The 23698-nt window shown below is 32.5% G+C and overlaps 1 protein-coding gene across 4 annotated transcripts; it reads right to left on the bottom strand.

Moving 5' to 3' along the window:
• Positions 1–1370: 1370 nt before the first annotated feature.
• LOC106072299 (ubiquitin conjugation factor E4 A-like) lies at positions 1371–23405 on the bottom strand. Of its 4 annotated transcripts, none has more exons than XM_013232662.2 (22): positions 23231–23405; positions 17824–17963; positions 17270–17353; positions 16022–16116; positions 15746–15919; positions 14919–15078; positions 14485–14696; positions 12530–12721; positions 12113–12230; positions 11560–11766; positions 11089–11201; positions 8424–8565; positions 7165–7316; positions 6824–6966; positions 6284–6436; positions 5978–6170; positions 5156–5269; positions 4603–4854; positions 4235–4408; positions 3789–3866; positions 2685–2842; positions 1371–2577 (listed from the first exon to the last, which is right to left on the bottom strand). In XM_013232662.2, the coding sequence occupies exons 2-22, from the start codon at positions 17957–17959 to the stop codon at positions 2457–2459; spliced, it is 3171 nt and encodes a 1056-aa protein (XP_013088116.2). In that variant the 5' UTR covers positions 17960–17963; positions 23231–23405; the 3' UTR covers positions 1371–2456. The 4 variants fall into 4 exon arrangements, with proteins under 4 accessions (XP_013088116.2, XP_013088109.2, XP_013088131.2 ...); XM_013232655.2 differs by having other exon boundaries at positions 23235–23405; XM_013232677.2 differs by having other exon boundaries at positions 17270–17350; positions 23235–23405.
• Between the last annotated feature and the right edge of the window lie 293 nt (positions 23406–23698).

The following is a 23698-nucleotide window of genomic DNA, read 5'->3' as shown; positions in this document are numbered from 1 at the left end:
TCAATATTTATGATGAAATCCCTCAACAAAAGGAAACCTCAAAAAGAGGAGAGAGATTTTCTCTCTTACTTACTAGCAAGAATAGTTCTACAGTTACTGGGAAGATGTTGGGATTGACAAAGGTTATTTCTAGTTACAAATGTATGTGTAGGAAGTTGCTGCCAATTTAAGCTGGTTTTGTCAGCATTACACTTGTTCATGCATTTGGCATTTTAATTTTTGATAATAATAATTTCTTTCTTCACGTATATTAGAAACATAAGATAATTAAAATTTCTAAATTCTCAAACCAGCCTTCGCTAGGATGGAAATAATCTTTTTCCATGATTTCACAATAAAAAAATATGTTAAGAAATTGGGGCAAGTCTGTTCCATGGTTTAACTAAGCATAAAGAGCTTCCTCAACTAGAGAATATTTGTTCACTTTAATTTAATGTTTTTTTTCTCTTGATGTTGGATAGCAAATGAGTGTTTCAAATAATGAAGTGTATGACTATCAAGAGTCAACTGTAGCTGCTGAAAAATATTTCTGTGAGAGCATCTTGAGACCTACTCTATAGCTTCTGGAAATCCTCCTTTTTGTAGAAATACTTGAAGGTTCTGTACAGAAGACAGTAAATTAGGAAGTGAAAACCACAGTGAAGTAATTAGGTCAAGCCATGACAACATTTTTTCAATAAGATTTCTTATATTGCAAGTTAAGCTGATAACTCAACTTGGTGTCCATTTAGGTAAATATAATATAAAAATTATAATTTAATTTATTTTTTAAAAATTGATTTACTGTTTTCTATTTGATTCATTAAAAAAATGGTTATGAAATATTCTCATCTTGTTTTCAATGAAGTGTCATGGTTTTACATTGGTACCGGTAACCAATACAGGACCAAGGGTCAATCCTTTACTTTATAATGGAAACTTATACATGACCAAATTTCAATCCTTAACATTAGTAACCAATACAGGACCAGGACCAAACGTCAATCTTTGGACAACTACCTACTTTAAATTATTGACAAAAGTCTATACAAATATAGCCATGACTTAAATAATTTGTAAATGTGACATTCATTGAAATTGATTGATATATATAGTTCGTCCATCATGGTTCAATGATGACCACTTTTGTCATCCAGGGGGCTGAGGGCTTTACACTGGGGTTTTATGCCTCCTCATGTGGCTGGTGAGACCTATGTGATTGATAGCAGAATGTTGAAGGATCAGTGAGAGCTGGCTTGTTATGGGGTTGTTGAAAACAGTATATAGTGCAAGAATAAGTTTATTTTGAATTGTCAGGAATATTTTGTTTTTCAATAAAAACACAGCAGCAAAATGACAACAAAGAAGCAAATTTAAATCAAACAACCTAATTGAAGCAACTTCAAAACTCAAATTATCTCAATTCTTATTAAACAAAATTTTTAAAGTTGTTTTTTTTTGTGTAAAATAATCTCAAACAAAATTACAAATACAAGTAACATTAGCATATAAAAAAAAAAAAAGAAAATCAATATATTCTTTCATTTCCAAAAATAAACTAAATATTTTTGTTTATTCACAAAGTTGAACGCAAAAAGTATTTTAATTGTACACATACCTATTTTTTATACATACACCATTATTAAAATAATGGTAAAAAAAAAACTAGACAAAAAAATTTTTTAAATGTTTGTAACATTTAAAAGTTGTTAATAGTGTTACAATTAAGGCATCCAAAGAACCACTTAAGACCAAACAATCATGCGCTTATTTTATAAACTCTTGACAATCACTTTAAAATATACCCAATAATATATTCTCATGTAAACAAATGCAATTTTTGTCACCTTAACTCCCAATCAATTATGTGGCAGTGACTTCAACAACCAATGTAACATGAAAATTGGTTGAACCAAAATACAAATACAATACATATACAAAATAAACACCCCCAAAAATGTAATTAAAACAAAAGAAAACATATGAACTAAACACATATCTATTTTCTTCTTTGACCACAATAATAAAAATTCACAATAAAAAAATGTTAAAAAGAGAAAAATAATTGTTATACTCACTTTAATGTCTACACATTTGATTTGTTAATTATTTGCTCAATTTAAATATATCACAGAACCAAAACAATAATCATCACAAGTTTTGCTTTAAATTTTGTGATTTTCTGCGAATATACTAATGGAATAAGGTGAGAATGAAAAATTGAATGTTCAATGTAAAGTTGTTCACTTAAGAACGTTACACAAATTTATAGTTCAAAGCAAAGTCTAAGAAGATTTTAAAAAACATTTATAAAAATACTGAATGACTGCAGTGTAGTTTTATTAAACATCAGTAGGCTCAAATTTTTATCTCTGAAATTTACAAAAAAAAAAAAAAAAGCTTCATTCGCTTAAACTGGAGTTTTGCTTGAGGATTTTTAAAACAACGCTTTTTCTTAGACCGTTTGGTAACACTACCTAGGAAGAACCCTTATTTAACCTATCACGCTTCCAAGCCTGTATACGATTCTTGAGATCAGGCTGGGGGATGACCATATCCAGAGATAAGGGCTGCCTGTTAAAAGGATCTGTTTGATCACTAAAACAAACAAGAAAAGAAATGGAAATTGAATACTCAAAAATAAATAAATTTAGTGAGTGTGGTAAGAAGCTAAAAGAAAGTGTATGATTCTCTATATAAAATACCTGAGTATGTGTCGAGCTATCACATTGCGATCCACAATGTTTCTAGAGGAAGGTAGCATGACTGGATCAGACATAAGAGTTCCCATGATTGGATCTAAAAATTCTTCTGGTGCATCTGCCAGAGCCTGTTCTTCACTTAATTTGGTTGATTGCATTTTCTGAAAATAAAAATGTGTATAGAAAACAGTTAACTATACCAGCAATGATAATAATTATAACATAAAGGGTGTCGACAGTATGGGGAATAGTGTTATGTATTCATTTATCTATTGTTTGAACTAGGTTAAAATATAAATAATTTAATATTTTACCTACTTTTGGACCTCCATGCTCACTTGGGGAACTTTGTAGAACATTCACTAAAATTAAATTTTTGACTATAAAAACATCTTTGTGTTTTTAGACTTTAGTCTGGCAAGGGCTAATTTATTAGTTGTCATTGAATACATTCTAAGTTAAAATTAGCCAATTCTTAATAGCTAATTGGGACATCCTATTCTAAAATCTAGAAGCTTGACCACATACAAATTTATTTCAGAATATCATAAATTAATGATACTTTTAAAAGCTGATATCACTTATCTTGTTATTTAGAAGCATATCATTGATTCTTTTAAGTTGGATATGATACTAGAAACCCAGAGTATTTTTTTTTATTGTATCTTGATCAATTAAACGAATAAAAGTTTTCAAACATTTTTTTTTCATTTCATCAAGGTACTTCATTCCTAATTTTAACAAAGATGTGTCCATTGAAATGTATATTTATTTGAATACATTTGAGAACAATGAAAACAAGATTCCATTCTATCAAAACATATCTTGGAGGTTAATTCAAATTTAACATCATTAGATTTTTGTAAATCAAATAATTGTTTTTGTACACATAACATACATATTTATAACTATACCCTCTTCTATATTTTCTTTTTATAAACATTAAGCTAGCAATTCAGTTGTTTTTTTAATCTCATCTGGGTCACATATGTATTAACTAGATACAATAAACTGGTCAAAGCAGTTCTAATGAAGTCATAAAGCGATTTAAAATCAGTATATTGTAAGCATATATTGATGTCAAGTAAATATCAACACCAAGGCTACCTTAATCTTCTCATCCAGTAACATGAAGTCAGCAACAGCCTGAGAGGACTCTCCTATCTTGGCCATGACTTCAGTGGCCTGTGAACAGCACAGAGTTAATGCATAGATGAAGTCTTAACAACAAACATACATGACACAATAATAATTATTTGATATATGATTGAACAGAATAATGAGCTTGAATAGTAAATAATGAGGAAGTAATGTTATCTTGTATCTCACTGGACAAATATTGTCCTCTTGATTTACTGTGGTATAAGGTGGCAAAGTAAATGAAGCTCTCCTATGCTATATATACTAATAATCAAAGACACACATGGAGGAATAGTGTTCAAGTATTAAAAGACTGTTAAAAAAATTGTTTATTGTAATGCCATATCCTGATGAGCAAAACAGAAGGTCAACAAAGTAAAGAGCAAATATACTTCTGGACATGATGTACTAACCTGAGCAAAGAGATTTGATGAATAGGACCTCTCATCTTGAAACACAGCCTGACAAAACAAATCACTGCTTTGTAGGTTTAGATATATGCTTGATATGTTGGACACAGTCTCCTGAGGTTTAAATTCAATGCTTTCTTTGTCTTTGACACTAAAATCTTTCTGTCGGGGGCCAACCTGTTAATAGTCCAAGTAAGCAAAAATCACAAATTGTTATGAAATCAAAAATTCTCCCCCCCCCCCCCCCAACAGTTTTGTTAAATGATTAAATTAAGGTACCCGGTACCTGAATGCCTGACAGATCAAGTATAATTCAAAAAAGATCCAAGTGCAAGGGATCAAGTGAACTTCAAAAAGACTACGTAACGTACCAGTCGAACTAAAAAGTAGTTTAGCATGCTGGCCATCCTGTCTACAAACGTGGGGTGACAAAAGATGGACTTGATCTCCTCAGTGATTAGCCTGAGAGAGCTGATGGTGGCACTGCCCATCACATTGTGATACTGAGCTAGCCTTGAGATGTGTTGGAGGTTGGCCTCCTCCTGATGGCGCTGGGCCTCAGGCAAACTTCTCCAGTCTCCACGCTCTCGTTCTTGCTGTTTCTCTTTAATCTTACAGATATACTGGAAAACGGAACAACAGATTTAAAGAAGAAAGATTTATTTTATTTATTGTTAAAATTCAAACAAAATACCAGAACATTGAAAACATTTAGAAAAAATGTTGCAAAAAAATTTTTTGAGAAAATCATTTTCTTTTAAAATATTTTATGTGAGGGATATTGGTAGTCTATAAAATAAATTCTCTCAATTAACATTAACTCTTTCAAGCTCAAAAATATTCTTTTATTCCAATGTTTTCCTTTGAACATGAGATATTCTAAGAGGCATTGATTTGAGAAACATATCTATTGGTGTTATTTACAATGAGGGCTTCATCCAGCAAAAATGTAGCATCATTGACAAGTAAATTGATAAATCTCAGAAATAGTGGTGGCTCTGAACACATGATATTCTCTTCAGCTAACTTGGCTAAACTCTGTAGATATAGAACAATATTTTTCAATTACAGACTAACTAGTTCATTTCTGTAACCACAACAAAATGACTATGATAAATAGCAGAGTTAAATACAAAACAATTGAGAAGTTCTTAATGGTTGAAAACAAAGCTGTTGTATTTTTGCTTAATTTTCTAGCTACTTTCCTATAAATATTCTTGAGTTGGCCAATTTATTTACTTTTTCTCAAAATCAATTCTTCCACATTTCTTACAATGTTAATGTAAATTAATATAATGATCACTTATTAAAAATGTTTTTCATGTTAATAATGAAAATTAAGATAATTTGTTAAGAAAAACTGCACCTATTAAATTTGATCCTACCATTTTACTTAAATTACTCAAAGGAACATTGAAAAAAAAAGTCAAAGTCACATTCCGCCATTTTGAAATAAACAGACCAATTTTAAACCAAGTACAAAATTATATTGTTTACAATAAAGATATAAACTGGAACGTATATGTAATGAGATGCCAAAATGTTTATCTGACCCTAAGCATAATTAAATGATAGTCAAATCTTGTAATAAGAAAATCAGTGATAATAAAATAACAGGTTATTTTATATACTACGTTAGCTCAACAGTTCTATTTCTGTTTAAAATTATACTATATAATTGTCTAGAGCATGGCCTAAGTTGCACACATAAATTAAAAATATGTTTTAAATAAAATAACAGCTTACTTTAAGCTTTCTCCTGTGCAAAGGAATGCTCCAAATATATTTCAAAATGTTGTACATGGGTCTCCTGTAACTAAACTTTTGTTCAAAGGCAACACTCTCCCCAGTCATTTCAATACTGACAAATACATGAAGCAAGGCTTCTGGGATATATGTCACATGGGGGTGACTCTTGAAGAGCTCTTCTCTGAAATACCTAGGTCAAGGTAACAGGATTTATTTTTATTATAAATACCTTAAAGACTGCCAAGATATACATTATTAATATTTAAAAATCACTAGATGTGACTGGGCCCCAGTGTAACTTACTGAGAACCCTGTAATCTTTCTGGGTGAACTTCATTTGGTTGTAAAGGCATCAAGGAGGACATCATTTCAGCCAGTTCTGCTCTCAGGTGTGGATTCTTCATTCTCTTGGGTGAACTCATGAAGACCAGAACAAAGTTCATGAGGTAATTCAGCCTGATAGTAATGAAAAAACATTTTAAAAACCCCACTAAAAACAGATTTTTCTCAGAACAGTAAAAACACATAAAAATTGCAAAATAAAAAAACGTCCTATAACAAACTGAACAGATTTAGTTTATATTTGGATTTTCACAACTAAAATAAATGTTTGTAGAACAAATATTTCTTTTCATTCAGAATAAATCAACTTATTATAAACAACTGGTCTAGAACTTGATTCTCGTTTCTATTTCACATAAATCTTTGTTAAAACCAATAAAATAAATTCTTTCCTTTATATAAGTGTGTAGATAAGAATCTAATAACATAAACAAAATAGCAAGCACCAGATTCTGTCATACTGATCAAACCATTACGGGTACCTAAGGCTGATGTCATTACCTAGTTTCCACTGATTCTAAAACTGTATCTTCAAACCGATGTATATGGTTGACAAGATGGCAGATGTTTTCAGCTAAAAATTCTGGTATACAAGTTAATGCATTAGGTACTTGATCTGACAAGGGGAATTTCAATTCTGGCACCTATGTTTTATACAATACAAATGATAATATTAGTCATAATTAATTTTTTTTTAAATTACCTTTTAGTAAACAATTCTAAACTAATTCTAATTGATAAAGTAAACTGTTGGAATATTACTTTTTAGTTTCCTCTAGAATCTGATTGAGGTATTTTTGTTTGCATAATTATATTACATAACAGAATACATTTGTTGTCACCTGTGTTTTAGAATCCACCTGATCTGCTTTGGGCAAGTCAGTGGTAGCTACTAAACACAACCAGGCAACTGAGGTGATCAGGAAGTTGAACGAGAGAGACAAAAGTCCAGGCTGAGTCAAAGCAGTTTTACGATTCAGGTAGAAAGTCATGGCTGGAAGGAAATGATTTGAACACTATACAACAACACAGAGCAATAACTTTATAAATTAGGATTCAAAACTACTATGTTGTAGAAATGGAAATTGTGATGTACTTGTTCAGGCTGTCTTGAGGTCAACTCTAGATGACTTGAATTTCAATTAATTACTCTGCAAGCGTTTGAGTTTTATTGTTCGGGTGTATTCAGTGTAGTTGATCAACAAAACAGAATAAACAAGACGATCGATTTAACGAGTAAAGAGATGTGGTCAACACTGATGAACAATTTATCATATATTTATTCTAAGAAAAGGCCACAGTAAAAGTCTCTGTCAACTAAACATGTCTTTACCCTAGAGGATTCTATCGCTAACTGATTTTCCGGTCTCTAACACAAAATATCCCAAACGTCACTAGTCCCGTTCAATATACGTCTTCTATGGTGCGTCGCTAAATAACTAATACTATAAACAAGGTGTCTAACAAAATCAAATGGAACTTGAAATGGACTGCCAGAAGAGAAATGAAATGTACAAACAATTACAATAAAGAACTTTAACATCTTAAAAGAACAGTCAGCAGTACTAAATATGTAGGATTTCTCTAAACTTCTTTATGATATCTCCCCTTTATTTAACTTTTTATTTTTAAGTCCCCTCAATCTTTTGTCAAATTTAGCCATTTAAAAAAATCATTGTCACTGAAATGTATTTAGAGTATACCCCGTTTGGATACGTAAGTTCCAGGATGATAAAGGCTGGTTTAGTGAAAGAGCTGCCTACTGTACAAAGTTTTGACAATGGCACAATGAATGAGGTGAGGCAAAGCCCATAGGTATCACTTCTAGACAAAAAATCCACTGTCTGGACAAATTTATACCAAATTGTTAAGTCTGATACCAATAATTAATGTCACGTTCTAATACAAATACAAAAATAAATAGTTGACAAACCAAAAAAATGTTTGAACAATAATTGTTCATCTCATTTCAACCATATATTTTGTTTCAATATTGTTAATGGCACATTGTATTTACCTTGCTTCTTACTTACTTACTTAAAACTGTGCATAAATCAATGTGATAAACGACAGTGTTTGATTGTATAATTGAAGGTTTTACCTTTCTCCATTCTCTCTTTAATATTGAGAACTGGCTCCTCATTCCCAGCAGACTGTTGTAGCACTTCATTATACAACCTTTGTATTTGATGTAGATCTCGATTAACTGACAAAAGTCGACCAATAACTGGTTGTACTAAAACCTGTTTCAACAGAAAAATTGGTTTCAACTTTCATTTAAAAATGTCTAAACAAAAAAAAAAGTAATATGATGCTTTTTTTATCATTTAATTATCAGTATTTATGAAAATTCTGCAATATTAATCATAAATAAAATTGATGTGTAAGCTTCTAAGAACAGTTTTAAATGTGTCCTTGCCATCTTCTTTTTCTTTTCTTCCTGCATGCATTCAAAAACCAAAATCTTTCCCTTTCCTTTAACAAAAGGCTTAAAATAATAATAATAATAATTTTATTTATAAAGCGCTGTTAACAAACAAAATGTAGGCTCAAGGCGCTGTAACAACATTACAAACAAAAACACGAGAGCTAAAATGACAGTTAATCTAAAAAAGTTTTAAACAGATAGGTCTAAATGACAAATTACTTTTCTGCCACGTTGCAATATTCAAAAATAATTTTTTTAAAGAGTATCTTTATATGGTTTGAATGTTTTTCACTAAGCACAAGATACTGGGGTAACATATTTTTATTAATGTGTGGGATGAAGTAGTACAGTTCTTTGCAATGGTGTATATTATATAATTAGAAATTGGGGGTGTCTTGTTTGAGAGCAACAAACAATACTGAAGAATATTAATTTTGTTTAAAAAAAAAACTATTGGCATTAGAATTCCTGCTCAGCACTAATGAGGAAATAAATAGGTGTAAACTTAGAGGTGTAAACTTAGCCCATGATGGTGCCAAGTTTTGTTAACTCAGAGGTTCTAAATATGTGGCATTGTTGATGAGAGTTGATGAACAGGGTGTAATATTATAGACTTCAAGTGTGCATGGATACATACAAAAAACTGAAGTGCACTCAATTCCCAGGATTTAGTGAAACAATACAAATGAAACAACAATTAATAATTAAACAGATTGCATGATCATAAAACTGACATGAACTGAGACTGACACTAAGACATGCTTATTTTGCCTTTTTTATGGTTTCCCAAATAAAACCATCTACAAGTCTTTGTGATATTTATTGGTCTCCTAGGCTTCATTATTTTGATATGGTCAAGATTTTGCTCGAACCTTCTCTATTCTATTCTCTAAAACTTCAGACTCTGACCAAGTGTGCAATGAAGTGTGACATAGGCAAACAATGAGAATGGACTCTTAGTACTTAGTACATTGAACATTATGAAGATAAAAGGTTCACTAAATCTCCAATCCTCAAATCACAAAAGCAATTGATCTTACAAGATATTTTACCAAGGGCAACTCTTCCTGGGAAGTAATGATACAAAGTACAAACATGAAGGGCTCTCTCCAAGAAATGAGTGTGCAACCTAATCTCAGCAAGGGTGACTAAAGTTATTTAAAGTTCAAGCTCAAGAAAATGTTTGCATCTTTAAACCACTAGCTTTAGTTTTTTCCTACATTAGTATGTGATTTTGTTAAGTCAGAATATCATTTCTTTACAAACAATAAGCTTAAATAAGCATTCTGATGCCACATAGACAGATTTTTTAATCAATCAATATAGCACTATTATTAATAAGAAAAGAGGGATGTAAGGAAAATTAAATTTTAAATAAGATGTGAAGTTAAGAAATACAGGTAGTCCTCGGGTTACGATGGTCTCGACTTACGCCGTTTCATGGTTATGACGGTGTTAACGACGGCTCAGTCCGACTTACGCGGTTTTGCGACGTATGTCGAATTACGTGCAGTGGCGGAGGAATACATTTATACAATAGTGTAGTCCAGTATCCCTGTGAGCCTTATGGTTATTCAGGAGAAAGCTAGGCGACTGTTTGAGGTGTTGAAAAGAGAAAAGGGAGAAGGAAGTGAAAATGAAGAACTTGTGGCGAGTAGGGGTTGGTTTATGAGGTTTAAGGATTGTGCCAATTTTCATAGCATTAAAGTGCAAGGTGAAACTGTAAGTGCTGATGAGAAAGCAGCAACTGAGTTTCCTAAAACATTGGCTGAGATAATTGAGGAGGGTGGTTACTGTGCTCAACAAGTGTTCAACGTGGATGAGACAGGCTTGTTTTGGAAACATTTACCCAACCGTACATACATCGCCAAGGAGGATAAGTCAGCACCAGGTCATAAAGTACTGTTTATTACTGTTACAGCACTTACAGTACTGTATAGTACAGTAGAGTATTTCATTATTAAAATTACTTTTCTGCACAATATTTTACTGTTTTTATTGATAATTATGTATTAAGTGTTTGCAGTACAGCACAGTACTGTTATTATGCTACAGTACTCTGTATGAATTGACTCACATCGAAATTCGGTTTATGGCGCCGCGTAGGAACGGAATACCGTCATAAGTCGAGGATTACCTGTATATACTAAATTGTTTTGTATTGGACAAGTGTGTGAGGTCAGGTCTATAAAATATTGTTCAGGGACAGTGTGTGAGATTATAAGACATACCAAATCAAGTTGCATTGAAATGGGTGCTTGATCTTAAGACTCTTACCCTATTGACATGTATGTGAGTTCAGACAGGTATATGGAACTATGTAGAAACACTCACTAACCTGAATAGCTTTGTGTGTTATAAACAAGCATTCAGTGATAAATGTGTAGGTGTCATCTTCTTCTACTGGGATAGAATCACTGGAAGGAATCAGACAAGTTTCCTTCTGCATACCTGGAAATACAAAAGGCTGGTTTCAACAAGCATTCCTTAACATAGAAATGATACTCCTGCTATAGATTTAAGATGACATTAATTGTTAATTATAGTAATTAATAAGTTATTTAAAATAATTGACATACAAATGATATTCAGGTTATGATTATGTAATAGAAGAGTGTAGTAGATGATAACATTATTTACTAATCACGTGGGAGTCTCTCCCCTCAAGTGTTCAGATCAAAGGAGAAAATGTTTCCTCATTAAAGATCTAGTATTTAGACTATAATCTGTTGCATTAAGTCAAGTCTGACAAGGAAATTAAAATTAAATAAATAAATAGTTTATCTAAAACAAAACCAAAATATCAAACCTAAGAGATGGATGGAACGCCGCAACATTTCCTTGTCTCCGTTGGCTACCGCCTTGGTGTAGGAAGCTTGGATTTTCAGAATTTTATTAGAAGTTGGGTCAGAGAATGGTTTGCAGAACATCAAGAGTACATGAGTGAGATTTACTGCAAATGCATCACTAACAAATTTATCCGATGCAATATGGTTGTCCCAGATTTTAGCCCTTCCTGTAACACCAGTACACAAATAACTTGACTTTGAATCACTTATTTTAAAATGTATATTAGGTTGGAAATTACTTATGATGTTACTAATAAGATGTTTAATTATAAAATGCAGCTTGTAGCAGTTATATGAACAAATTTATAAGTCAACTTTTAAATCTATCATTTATAAGTAAACAAATGTTTTTTTAAAGAGTAGTAAAAATAATAGATTAATTAAATTAATTAAAATTAAAATATCTAAAATCAAATCCATAAAAAAAAATCAAACAATCTTAATGGCTTGTATAATCAACCATAGAGTATCATTATAATGTTAAGTTTTAAATGTAAAAACACCATTACACACCAGCATTTCCTTGAATACAAAGACCTAACCAACGCAGTGTGTAGTGTTTCATCTCAGGAGTTACTTTCATTAAATCAACAAAAATTTTGTGAATAGCAGAGACAAGTTCTTCAGTAGCCTGTCAAAGAAATCAAGTCATTTAAATTTCACAATCAATGAACAAAATAAAAGACAATTTTTTTTACATTGTAAGCTAACAGTTGACAAAAAGATTGTTTCAAATTTTTCTCTTTGTATTTTCAAATTTAAGCTCTTAAAAATTAAATTTCTCATAGATGCATATGAACATTTTTTTTTTCTTATTCAAAATTAGAGTTCACTTGAACAAAATCAAATGTTTAGCATTTACTAATGTTTTGTTGTATTTATTAAACATGGGAAAAACGTGAAGTAGAAGTAGTTCCAACTTTCACTTACCCACCAAACACTTTGTTCAACTACATCAATTTCCTTTTTACTCTGGGATGAAGGTTTTGAAAAAAAATGGAAGGGTCCATTTTCTCCACGTGGAAGAACACTGAGACTAAGAGCTGCACCAATTGGAGTCATTTCATAAACTCTTCCATGAAAATTTTGGGAAGGTTCAGGTGTATTCAAAGATAAAAATGTCTGAAACATAAACATTAATGTTTAAAGTAATGAAAATCTTGAGACGATTAAGTTTAATATCTATAAGCAGGATTATATAGAAATTAAGTGACTGTTGAAGCTTAGATAGGTTAACAATGCCAAACAGTAATAGGTGATAAGCTATCTAAATTTTCTAATGGACATTCCTAAATGAATATCAGCACTCTTTCTAATACACAAAGGTAATAAAGTAGTTGATGCTCAGTAGGCTCCTTAAGCATTTAAACTGGTACAGGATCTAGTGATAAGTTAATTCTATTTCATCTCTCTGAACCTACATGACTTAAATAAACTGGTACAGGATATAGTGATAAGTTAATTCTATTTCATCTCTCTGAAACTAACAGACTCTGTGTATGAAATGTGTGAAAAAAGAGACAAATGTTTCTTGTTTGCCTCCTTCAGTCCTAGAATGACTATGGTTCAAAACTTTTTCATGTGACAGTGGAGCCCTATTCTTGAGAGACATTCCCATCCACATGTCTTGTTGGTTAAGTGGCCATTTGCTTTGATGGTAGAAGAGCCAGTCATTTTTCATTTGACATGCGTTTCTTCCTTGGCAGACACCAATGCTTTTTCACTGTCCATAGCTTTCTTGGTCACCATCTCTTTCCACATAGTGTGGTCTAGGGCTATGTCTTCCCAGTAGTCAGCATCAATGCCACTGCTTTGAGGTCCTGTTTGATTACATCCATGTATTGGATACAATTGTCCTCCATCCGGCAGACATGACCAAGCCAGTGCAGGTGGCAATGTCTGTGGATTATAATGATGCTGGGAAGACCTGTTGGAGCAAGTATCTCAGTGGTACACACTCTTTCTTGCCATGTGATTGAAAATCACAGAAATGTCTCTTATATTACTGTATCAGATTTTAAAATACCTGTATCATTATCATACTGTTGCAGCCAAGCAATTTATCACATATCATTGAATAATATTCACATACACTTCCTGGAACTATTTTCCACAAACTTCCAAGCATTTATTTATATAATTTTTTTAAAACAGTATTCTAGTTGACTGACTTAAGGTATGGTTTATTTGATGTACAGAACTAAAGAGCTATATACAGTGTAATGTAAAATGCTAAAAATATGGTATAGTACAGAATAAGTACGATAATTAATGTACTGTAATTTTTAGTACAAAATGCTGTTATTTTTTAGGGGCTTTTATTTCCTAAAAATATCCTAATTTTGGTTTCTGATTAAGCGGACATTCAGATTAATGGGACTCCACTGTTTCACTTAATGTGAATACCAAAGTTTTAAAAAAATAAAAGTTCAATGTAATTGTATCACTTTCTTGCATAATTCTGAAGCATTTTGTATTATTATGAAATTTGAAATTTGTATCTTAGCTAAACTCATTGACATTATTGCTATTTTGTTTGCATATTATTATAAGTACCTGGCAGCAGATGGCCTCTGAAAGAGACAGTTGGAAAGCTCTCACAAAGGCCTCGAAAAAAAATTCGAGAGCCAAAAGAAAGCCTTTGAAGACAGGTGCAGAAGACGAAAAGAATACTTAAATAGGCTGCCTGCGAACAACAGCTTTGTGTACACGAAATGCTGAAAAATATGCATGTCGCAACTGGGTTTGCGTAGTCATGTGAAACATGGCACTGATCCTTAATATTCTGAATCGAAGATATTACCATTGCCATTATTATTATGATAAATCAATACCACTAAAACCAAATTAAAAAAACTATAAATACAGGTAAAAAAAAAACTTACCCTTGCCAGAGCTGGTGTGCTGGTAAAGAAATGAAGAACTTTGACATATTTGATGGCATCTTTATGAACAATAGTCATTGACGCAGAGGTCAATCTATTCTTAACCTCCAGAAGAACTGGCTGAAATGACTGGCTAAGTGATCCTTCATTGCTGTTCATCTCAATGGCTTTTGAGACCTCTTGTAGGAACAGACAAGGGTAATTGGCTGGGTCTGAACACAAAGAAAACAAGAATTGCTCAATGACAATCATTATAGAGGACAAGATTTTTTTTTAATTCTTTTATTTCCAAGCAATACAGAAAAAATAAAATAATCATTAAGTTTTATCAAATTTGTCTATCAAAGTGTTAAAGAGAGAGCATAAGCTTATTTAATCCATAATATAATAAAGTTAAATTCTTAAGGACACTTTTCTTTGTGCATCACACTGACCTTGAGGAGGCAGATCTTCTTCGATACACAGGTTGATGAACTGACTCACAAAGTCTTGGTACTGGTAAATATCAGGGTTTTGTAAGCATCCTCTAGCATTGAGCAATATAACTTCTTTACATTCTTTCAGAAATGACAATACATTTTGAGACTTGGATTTCTGGGTGGAAGACAAAGTAATTTTAAATTATTTTTAAAAAATTGTCTAATAAGTAAGCGTATTTAAAAAAATAATAATAATAGCTTTTGCATTGTATAATTATTGAATATAAATAAAATAATTACAGCACACAACCTTGTTTTATTGCCTAAAAGTTGGATCTTATGAGCCCAATGCTCTAATGAAATCATACAGTCTATGTAGAGGATCTTATGATAAAGAGCTCAAGGCTCTAATGAAAGATCGTATAGTCTATGAGACGGTTCTTATGATAAAAAGCCCACTAGTTGAAATCCTTTAGCCTATGAGGCAGATCTAATGATTAAGAGCGCTCACTGCTCTAATAATATCAAATAACCTATGAGGCAGAAGACATTCACTATGGTACTGAGTGTCCAGAATATGACTTTCCCTTTTTTGCCCTCAGGAGCCTTTTAATAGCTATGCACAAAAATTGTGTCTAAAGATGAAAACCTATGATCAGCACAGGAGTGTAGCATGTGTCATTTGTGCAATGAATACAGATACCTCTTCCAGCTCTTAGAACTTGGAACCCACTTAAGGACATGGAAAAAAAAAACTCTTTGTATAAACAGAAAAATCTTTCGAACTAGTAATTGCTAGAACATTTTATGCACTTCAAAGCAATGCGTAACTAGTTACTAACCAAATAATTGTCCATCTGCATCAGGTATCTTCTGTAAGCACAATAGAGGTAAGTTAAAACCTGAGTGGTTTCAATGTTTTCATTTCCAAAGATTGATTCCCTCTCTTCATTGAGCTGATGACTGAGATGAAAGTCATCATCATGAGAATCCATCATAAGCACATCAAACACAACCTGAAACACACACACAAGTATATCAAAACTACTATAATCCAGCTCTCAGAAGAAAAAAACACAAATTCATAGCTGTTTTAAATATGAATGAGGACTACTTACATGCTTAACATTGGAGATGTTTAAGATTGGATTATTTTTATAGTCCTCTGAAACATCAGGAAAATATCTCACTTGCTTTTGCCTCTTTTTAGGATCTGTTTTCACAAAAATATTTGAGAGATTTCGTTACTTATGCTACTTCAAGGAATACAATTAACATAAGTAATACTGAATTACTTAAATGTAGTTTATTATTTTTCTTTTTTGTTTGTTTGTGGAAGATGGAAGTCTTTGCCCTTCGTTTTTAATTCTTCTATTATTGTATTTTAAGTCCAGCACCTGGTCATGTGGTTGAGATAATAAATTTGAAGAAACTGATACTACTGACAGTTAAAGAGGTGAAAGAGGATACCTGATGCATCTGAAAATTGGAGCTTTGGGCAGATGGAAATAGTCAACCTAGCAAGGCTATTCACATAGGATAAGGGTACCTACATTTCAAACGACTGCAGCCTTTCAGTGCTAAGGTTACAAGAATTGACCTTGAAGAAAAATTAAAAGTGGAGCCCCTAGAGAGAATTATGGTAATCAACCATGAATCTCTGTATGACAGTTCTTGCAACTGAGTTGGTGGTAAAAGTATTGCTTTGAACCTCACTTAATCACTAAGTTGAGAGGGATATTCATGCAACAAAATGATCCCTTTATCTAGGATAAGAAATGTACCCTTATCCATTCTCTGTAAAGACAAAAGGAGCCATATTATTGACTGAATTATTTTCAAAAATTGTTTATCTCTGTTAATAATTATATATATATATATTTTTATAACTCTGCCATGCACATCGCAATCCAGGCTAGTGCAGAAGCTGCGCTCTTCTAGAAACCAGGAAGAAGAACCATTTCCGCCCAAGTCTAGAGCCGAAGTGAAAAGACTATGCTAAAGATAGATGTTGTTATAATGTATTTGTGATGTCCTGTGAATAAACATCCTTGCCTCCTTGAGTTGCCTCCCTTAAGTTATTACAATATCCAAAAACAAGATAATTCAAACATTCCACATGATTTATGAAGTGCATAAATAAATATGATATCTTAAGCTAAATCTAACTTAAGTTTTATATTTGTTTTATAGTCTTTAATTTATCCCCAGGATGGCTGCTTGGACAGTGTGTTCTGGACTGTCGTCTCAATGGTCCCAGGATCGAACCCAGACCCCCCCCCCCCTTCCCCAAGAAATACTTCTAATAATTCATTATAACTTAAGATTGAGCTAAATGACATACATTTGAATGGCATATTTACTACCTGACTGCAATGAAATGTTAAAAATATTTTCAGCAAGAGAATTAATTTCTTGTTCTTCACTATTAGCTGAGCTTCCCTGTGCTTCTGAAACAAAAAGGAACATGTAAAGCTTAAGTTGTACTAGTTGCAGTCAAAAAAAAAATCAAACAGATGTAGAGAGTATACTTAATGGGTCAAAATTACTAAAATCAATTCTTAGTGCAAAATAATTTTTGGAAACCAGAAAATGTAAACTTTTAAATTTTTGTTTGTATATAAAACAGAAAAGTTGTCACTAGCCAGACAACCATGTTTTAAAATTCACTTGCCCTTTTGGTACTTAATCTGTCTTTAAAATATCCCAAAGTGAAACCTTTTATTATTGTGGTTATATACCATTAGACTTAAAAATGAAAACCAAAATTATATTATTTGAAGATTTTTTTTTTCAGTTGGCAAAGAGATGTTTTGATGTAAATATATATGATAGTTTTTATATGAGTTTGGAAATGTTTTCCTTATCTTGAAAAAAAAAAAAGAGAGAAACAAGTTTTTTGTAAAAAAAATTCAAATACCTGATTCATCATGTTGAGCTTGATTAGTCTGTAAGGAGCCAATAGAATTGGAAGAAGTTTCTTTGCTTAAGCTTTTAGGTTGTTCCACACTTGTGAAAAGAGCAGCAAATGGATTTAAGGATAAATTCTCATCCATGGTTCTGTAAGAACATAAATTTGACATCTTGTAATAAAGTAGTAAAGTGATTCTATTCAGTTCTTTTTGTGCCCTAATGATACTGAAATCACATACACAATTGACATGACCAATGGCAGTATTACATTTCAAACAAAAGGCCACAAGTTTTAGTTTTTTTTCTTCAGCACATTTGTTAACCAGGATATTTTGGATCTAAGACATTTAAAAAAAAAAAATAACGAGAGTAAAAAGCTATACTCAGAAGTTTTGTTCATCTTCTCAAATCTCCATTTTTGTTTAAAAAAAAAAAAGTCTTGCTGTAAAGTTACAGTGATTCCCTTGATCTTCTAAAATTCATGACTTATTATTGATTTGCTTAACTCTATTTTACATCCAAAATATCCCAGGTAAAAACGCCATGGGGAAAAAAAGCACCATTGTAACTCACACTGTCTTCAATGAGAACTAAAACACTTAAATGTTAATCATGTTGAATGAGTATGTAATCACTCAACTTATGAGCATTTGGCAATCTATAAAAACACTGGTCAAAATAGCTTGACCTGATTTGAGATAGCACTTTAGGTTAATATTCTTATAACTCAGCCATGTGCACTGCCATCCAGGTTAGTGCAGAAGGTGTCAACTTCTAGAAACCAGACTAGGAAGGATGTTTACATTAGGAAGAAGAACGATTTCCGCCCAAGTCTAGAGCCAAAATGAAGATGCTGTGCTCAAGGCAGATGTCCTATGTGTTTGTCATGTCCTCTTGTAAATAAACACATATATCTCGTTGAGTTGCCTCCCTTAAGTTATTACAATATCATAGATCTACTTTTAAACTTTACATGTGAGACTAAAATTAGTGGTCCTAACTAACATCAGAAGTGCTGACTAGTATAGACTCATAGTAGATTCAGAACTCAAGACTCTGACTTAATTATGTCTACTCAATCATTAAGGCAAGGTATAGACTAAATTTTAAGTAAGAGCTAGATAGTACTAGAGCAGTGATTTCCAAAGTGTTCTATATAGACCCCCAGGGGTCTATGAAGACTTCCAAGGGGTTTACAAAAGTGAAAAAAAAAGAACTGGGGGTCTATCACATGCAAATAGTGGTCCACAAGAGTGATTCTCATTTAAGAAGGTTATGATTTTAATTTCAAATTCTCATTAATGAAATTAACAATTATCTCATATAAATATTTATAAATTATCTATAACTTATTATAGGTAATCCTTTAAATTTGAATCATATTATTCCAATGAAAAATTGTAAATGTTAATATCTGATTTAAATAGCTTATTTTAGTGTACATGTAACTAATGTAATCTAAATATGAAATGTAGACAGTAGTGTTATTTTTTTTTTATTTGACTTTTTTTTCTTGTCAAACTTATATTGCCAAATGTTCCTTTTATGTAAAAAAGTTTATGTAATGACCCTTATGATACCACCTAAACTGAAGATTCCTTTAAGATCATGCCACCCTGATAAATGTATTAAGATTTGAAATGCTTTTAAACAGCCAATGATAAAGTTGAGAAAAGACCAACAATGGACAAACTCTTTATATATGGTTTGCAAGTGTCTAAAAGTATCTTTTAATAATTGCAGAATTTGGAAAACATCACACAATAAGCGAAAAAATGAATAGTTTTGCGAGTAGCTGAAGAAGTTTTAAAAACTATTTTCAGCACAAACCTGTATCTGAGTTTATTAAAGAATTCCTCTAAGCAATAAAACAGTTCAAAGATCTATTGATGAAATGATTATTATTTAAATGTAATTATTTGCAAACGACTCAACCATAATGAAGCATTTTTATTGCCATATTCTCATTTTATGTTGGATTGAGAAATCCAAGAAAAACTTCTTTTTGTGAAAAATGATAATGATGATCAGAAGCCAAGTGCTTTACCGCTCAGCCACCGCGCCTCAGTCTTCACATTACTAGGTTAAAAATCAGTAAAAAATTACATTTGAAGTTCATAAAACAGCAAATTGCAGTGTTAGCTAAGCAGGGGGTCTACCAAATACCAGAAGACATTGCAAGGAGTCTATGAAAAGTTTGGGAACCACTGTACTAGAGTCTAGTTACTCTAGTACTAGTAGACTAGAATTAGATTACCACATATACTGTTCTGGTTTAATAGTGATTATTGAAATTATCGCATAGATCTAGATTTAATATATTGTAATAACTTAAGGGAGGCAACTCAATGAAATAAGCATAAACATGAGTTTATTTACAAGAGGACATGACAAACACATAGGACATCTGCCTTGAGCACAACATCTTCATATTGGCTCTAGACTTGGGCGGAAATCGACATCTTTTCTCTCTAATGTCGACATCCTTCCAAGTCTAGCCACTAATAGTGCACACCTTCTGCACTATCTTGGATGGCGGTGTGCATGGCGGGGTTATAACATTGCCCCCCTTCTTAGCACTTTTCATCCCAAAAAGAAACACTGCAGTAGAGGTTTGACAGTTCAGGTGGAGGTCGATCGGTGGGAGCCACGGGCAGCAGGGAGCGTGTTCCCAACGAAGTCACCAGCAATGTTCTCTGCGACCATCGCTTCCTCTTCTTCCAGTTGGCCAGTCTGTTCTTGAGACTATGATGTGGCCCTTTGACACACAAAGAAATAGTGTCAAGCACTGTTTTCATCCACACAGCCGATGACTGGACACTCTGCTTCACCAGACCCTCCCGACAGATGCCTCTCAAGGGAGCTGCAGGTTCACCTTCAGCCATATTGCAAACAAAGTCCAATGCGCCCTATTCATCATCAGCTAACAGTCTCACGTCCAGGAGATAGACATTTTCAAGTTCAACGTTATCGTGATATGTCCAGCTCATTGAGGTACTCGTAACAGGTACAATAGGAACAAACACTACAGGCACATAACAGACTTCAGTTTCTTCATTTGTCTCTTTCCTTTCAATTCGGTACATCCACTTGAGATCCTCGCAGTAATCATTGTCACGTTTCTTGTCTAGAAAGTCATACCCACAAGACTTTCCCACATCACAGCCACAGATGGCGCACCAATCCCCAGCATCTCCATCACCATTGTTTGTGCAGCCACAGTCCTGACGATGCAACTTCTTCACCAACGAGTCTACAGGCAACTGCTCCTTCACCAACGAGTCTTCTTTCGCTTGAGACACCATTTTATCTACCTTGTTCCCCATACTGTTAATTTGTTCACACATTGCATCAACACCTTCATTTATCTTGCTAATGAGCTCGACAATCTCCAGCTCAATTTCAAACAGGTAGGTCTCTGGATCATCTTCTTCATCGACCAGGGCTTGCCGGAGATGAGCTGTAAGCACCTCCTTGCTATCACCAAGCTTCAGGCATCTGTAACGAAGTTTCTGCCTTAGCTCTTAAATCAAGAGTTGGTCTAGATGTTTCAAAGATGCCATTGTGATCGAATCCTACCTCCTCTCGTTGAGTCGCCTATAATCCCACTTCTGACACCAATGTAATAACTTAAGGGAGGCAACTCAACTAGATATATATATGTGTTCATTTATCTCTCTCTAATGTCAACATCTTTCCTAGTCTAGTCACTAATAGTGCGCACTTATATATATATATATATATATATATATATATATATATATATATATATATTAGATAGATAGATCTAAATTAGTAAATGTCTAGTAAGACACTAGTAAACTCTAGAGTATAGTACTAGATCTAGTTTTCTTTGACTAGATCTAGTGATTAATAGTTATAGTTACAATAGTAGATTTATATTATTCTAGATACTCATACTGAGATGCCTTAGACTTAGACTAGTCTTATTAGAAGTAGAAGTAAATAACAGATCTGGAATCTAGATCTAGTTTTCTAATACTGATCTACATTACTCCAGCCAGATATAGATCTATATATATATATGCAGCCCCCCATCCCCAAATTTTTTTAATGCGGCCCTCTATATAAAATGTTGTCCTCAACTGGCCTGTACTAGAATATAGAATTAGATCTAGATGATCTCTAGATTTCTAGATTGCCTAGATTAAGATTTTATTAGTCTACTGTAACTCATGTAACTGTGACTGTCTTGTCTTTAGTTTAGATTAGTTTAGAATCTACTTCTAGAACTTGTAAAGTCTAGAGAGTCTATCTAGACTATAGATGTTTGACTAGATCTAGAATAGATCTACTCAGATCTATTTATGTCACTGTGAGGTATGTGACACTAAGACTAAATTAGTAAGTGACTAAGTAAGTAGTTAAAGTTAAAAGTAGTACAGTATAGTCAAGTCTTAGTTTAGTATTCTAGCATATAGACTGGGTCTGGGACCCTATTAATACTATTAAACTATGTATATTACTAATATTAGTATTAAATACTATTAATTAGTATTAAATTAGATCTAGATCTAGTATTAGATTAATTAATTAGATTTAGTCATCTAGTATTACTCCAAGTTGTTCTACAATCTACATTACTCAATAGCCTTCATTATTGACATTATTATCATTAGGCATTAGGACATTAGCCTGATTGCCCTGATTAGGGCAGGGCAATTTATTACTCTCAATTACTGAATTAGCCTTACTGAGTATTGCTATTGACTAGCCGATTAGCATCAATGCCATCATTAATGATCATTAGATGATTAGTGACATTATTACTCATTAGACTAGTGACATGATTAATTAGCCATAACATAAGCCATGATTGGCATGATAAGCCTTCAGCCTTCATTAGCCTAGGGCTAGGCTACGCTATCACTATCATTAGTTTTAGACAATTAATTAGTATCATTAACAGTGATTAACACTATCACTATTTGAATATGTCACTATTAATACTATTATTCACTATATCACTATTAACTTAATTAACAGTAAGTTGAGTAACAGTGACAGTAACTGAGAGTAAGATTATATTTTTTTTATATAGAGTCTAGATTCTAGATCTATCTATTTAATATAATTTAAAATAATTATAATTAATAAAAAATAAAATAGATTCTAGATCTATATTATTAATATTATTTATACTAGATCTAGATCTAGATGTATAGTATAGATGTATATTTAATCTATATTTCTTTTGAACTATACTGACTATACTCACTATACTGTGACTATACTATACTGACTATACTATACTATCTATCTGTATTATTACTATTATAATCTATACTTATAGATCTAGGATTACTAGTCTAGATGATAGATGATTAGATCTAGATCTATTATTATTATATATTATATTCTATAATAATAATTATTATAATATATAGATTTACTTGCTTTGAACTCGGATCCTAGATGATAGATGTTTATACTAGATCTAGCTCTAGGTATTAGATATAGACTACCTATCTCTAGATAATCATTATAGTCTAGGTCTAGATTCTAGATCGAGACCCACAATTTAGATTGATTTTGTTGTCATTATTTTGCATATTTCAATTTTACTCTTCAAACATGAAGTTTCATTTAGTCAAATTAGTAAACCTAGTTAAATCACCGACCTATATAGACTTACAAGTGTCACTGTGGGGGGAAGAGTGCGGACCGTTTGATTGTCAAAAGAGCTGAGCCGAAGTCTCTTCGAGCTCTTGGCATGTAAGCCTGCTTGAACAACCGTTCTGTCTGGAAGAGATCTAAGTCAATGCCTATGTAAAGCATTGCTTATTTCCGATATATCTGGCACTCCGGGCGCATTTATGGACTAGAATGCATGGCCGAAGGCCGAGTAGGCCTATACCGGG

The sequence above is a fragment of the Biomphalaria glabrata genome, chromosome 2 (assembly GCF_947242115.1).
Source record: "Biomphalaria glabrata chromosome 2, xgBioGlab47.1, whole genome shotgun sequence".
Taxonomy (NCBI): domain Eukaryota; kingdom Metazoa; phylum Mollusca; class Gastropoda; family Planorbidae; genus Biomphalaria; species Biomphalaria glabrata.
Note: the sequence above shows the minus strand (reverse complement) of the source record. Positions and strands in the feature narration are given on the sequence as shown.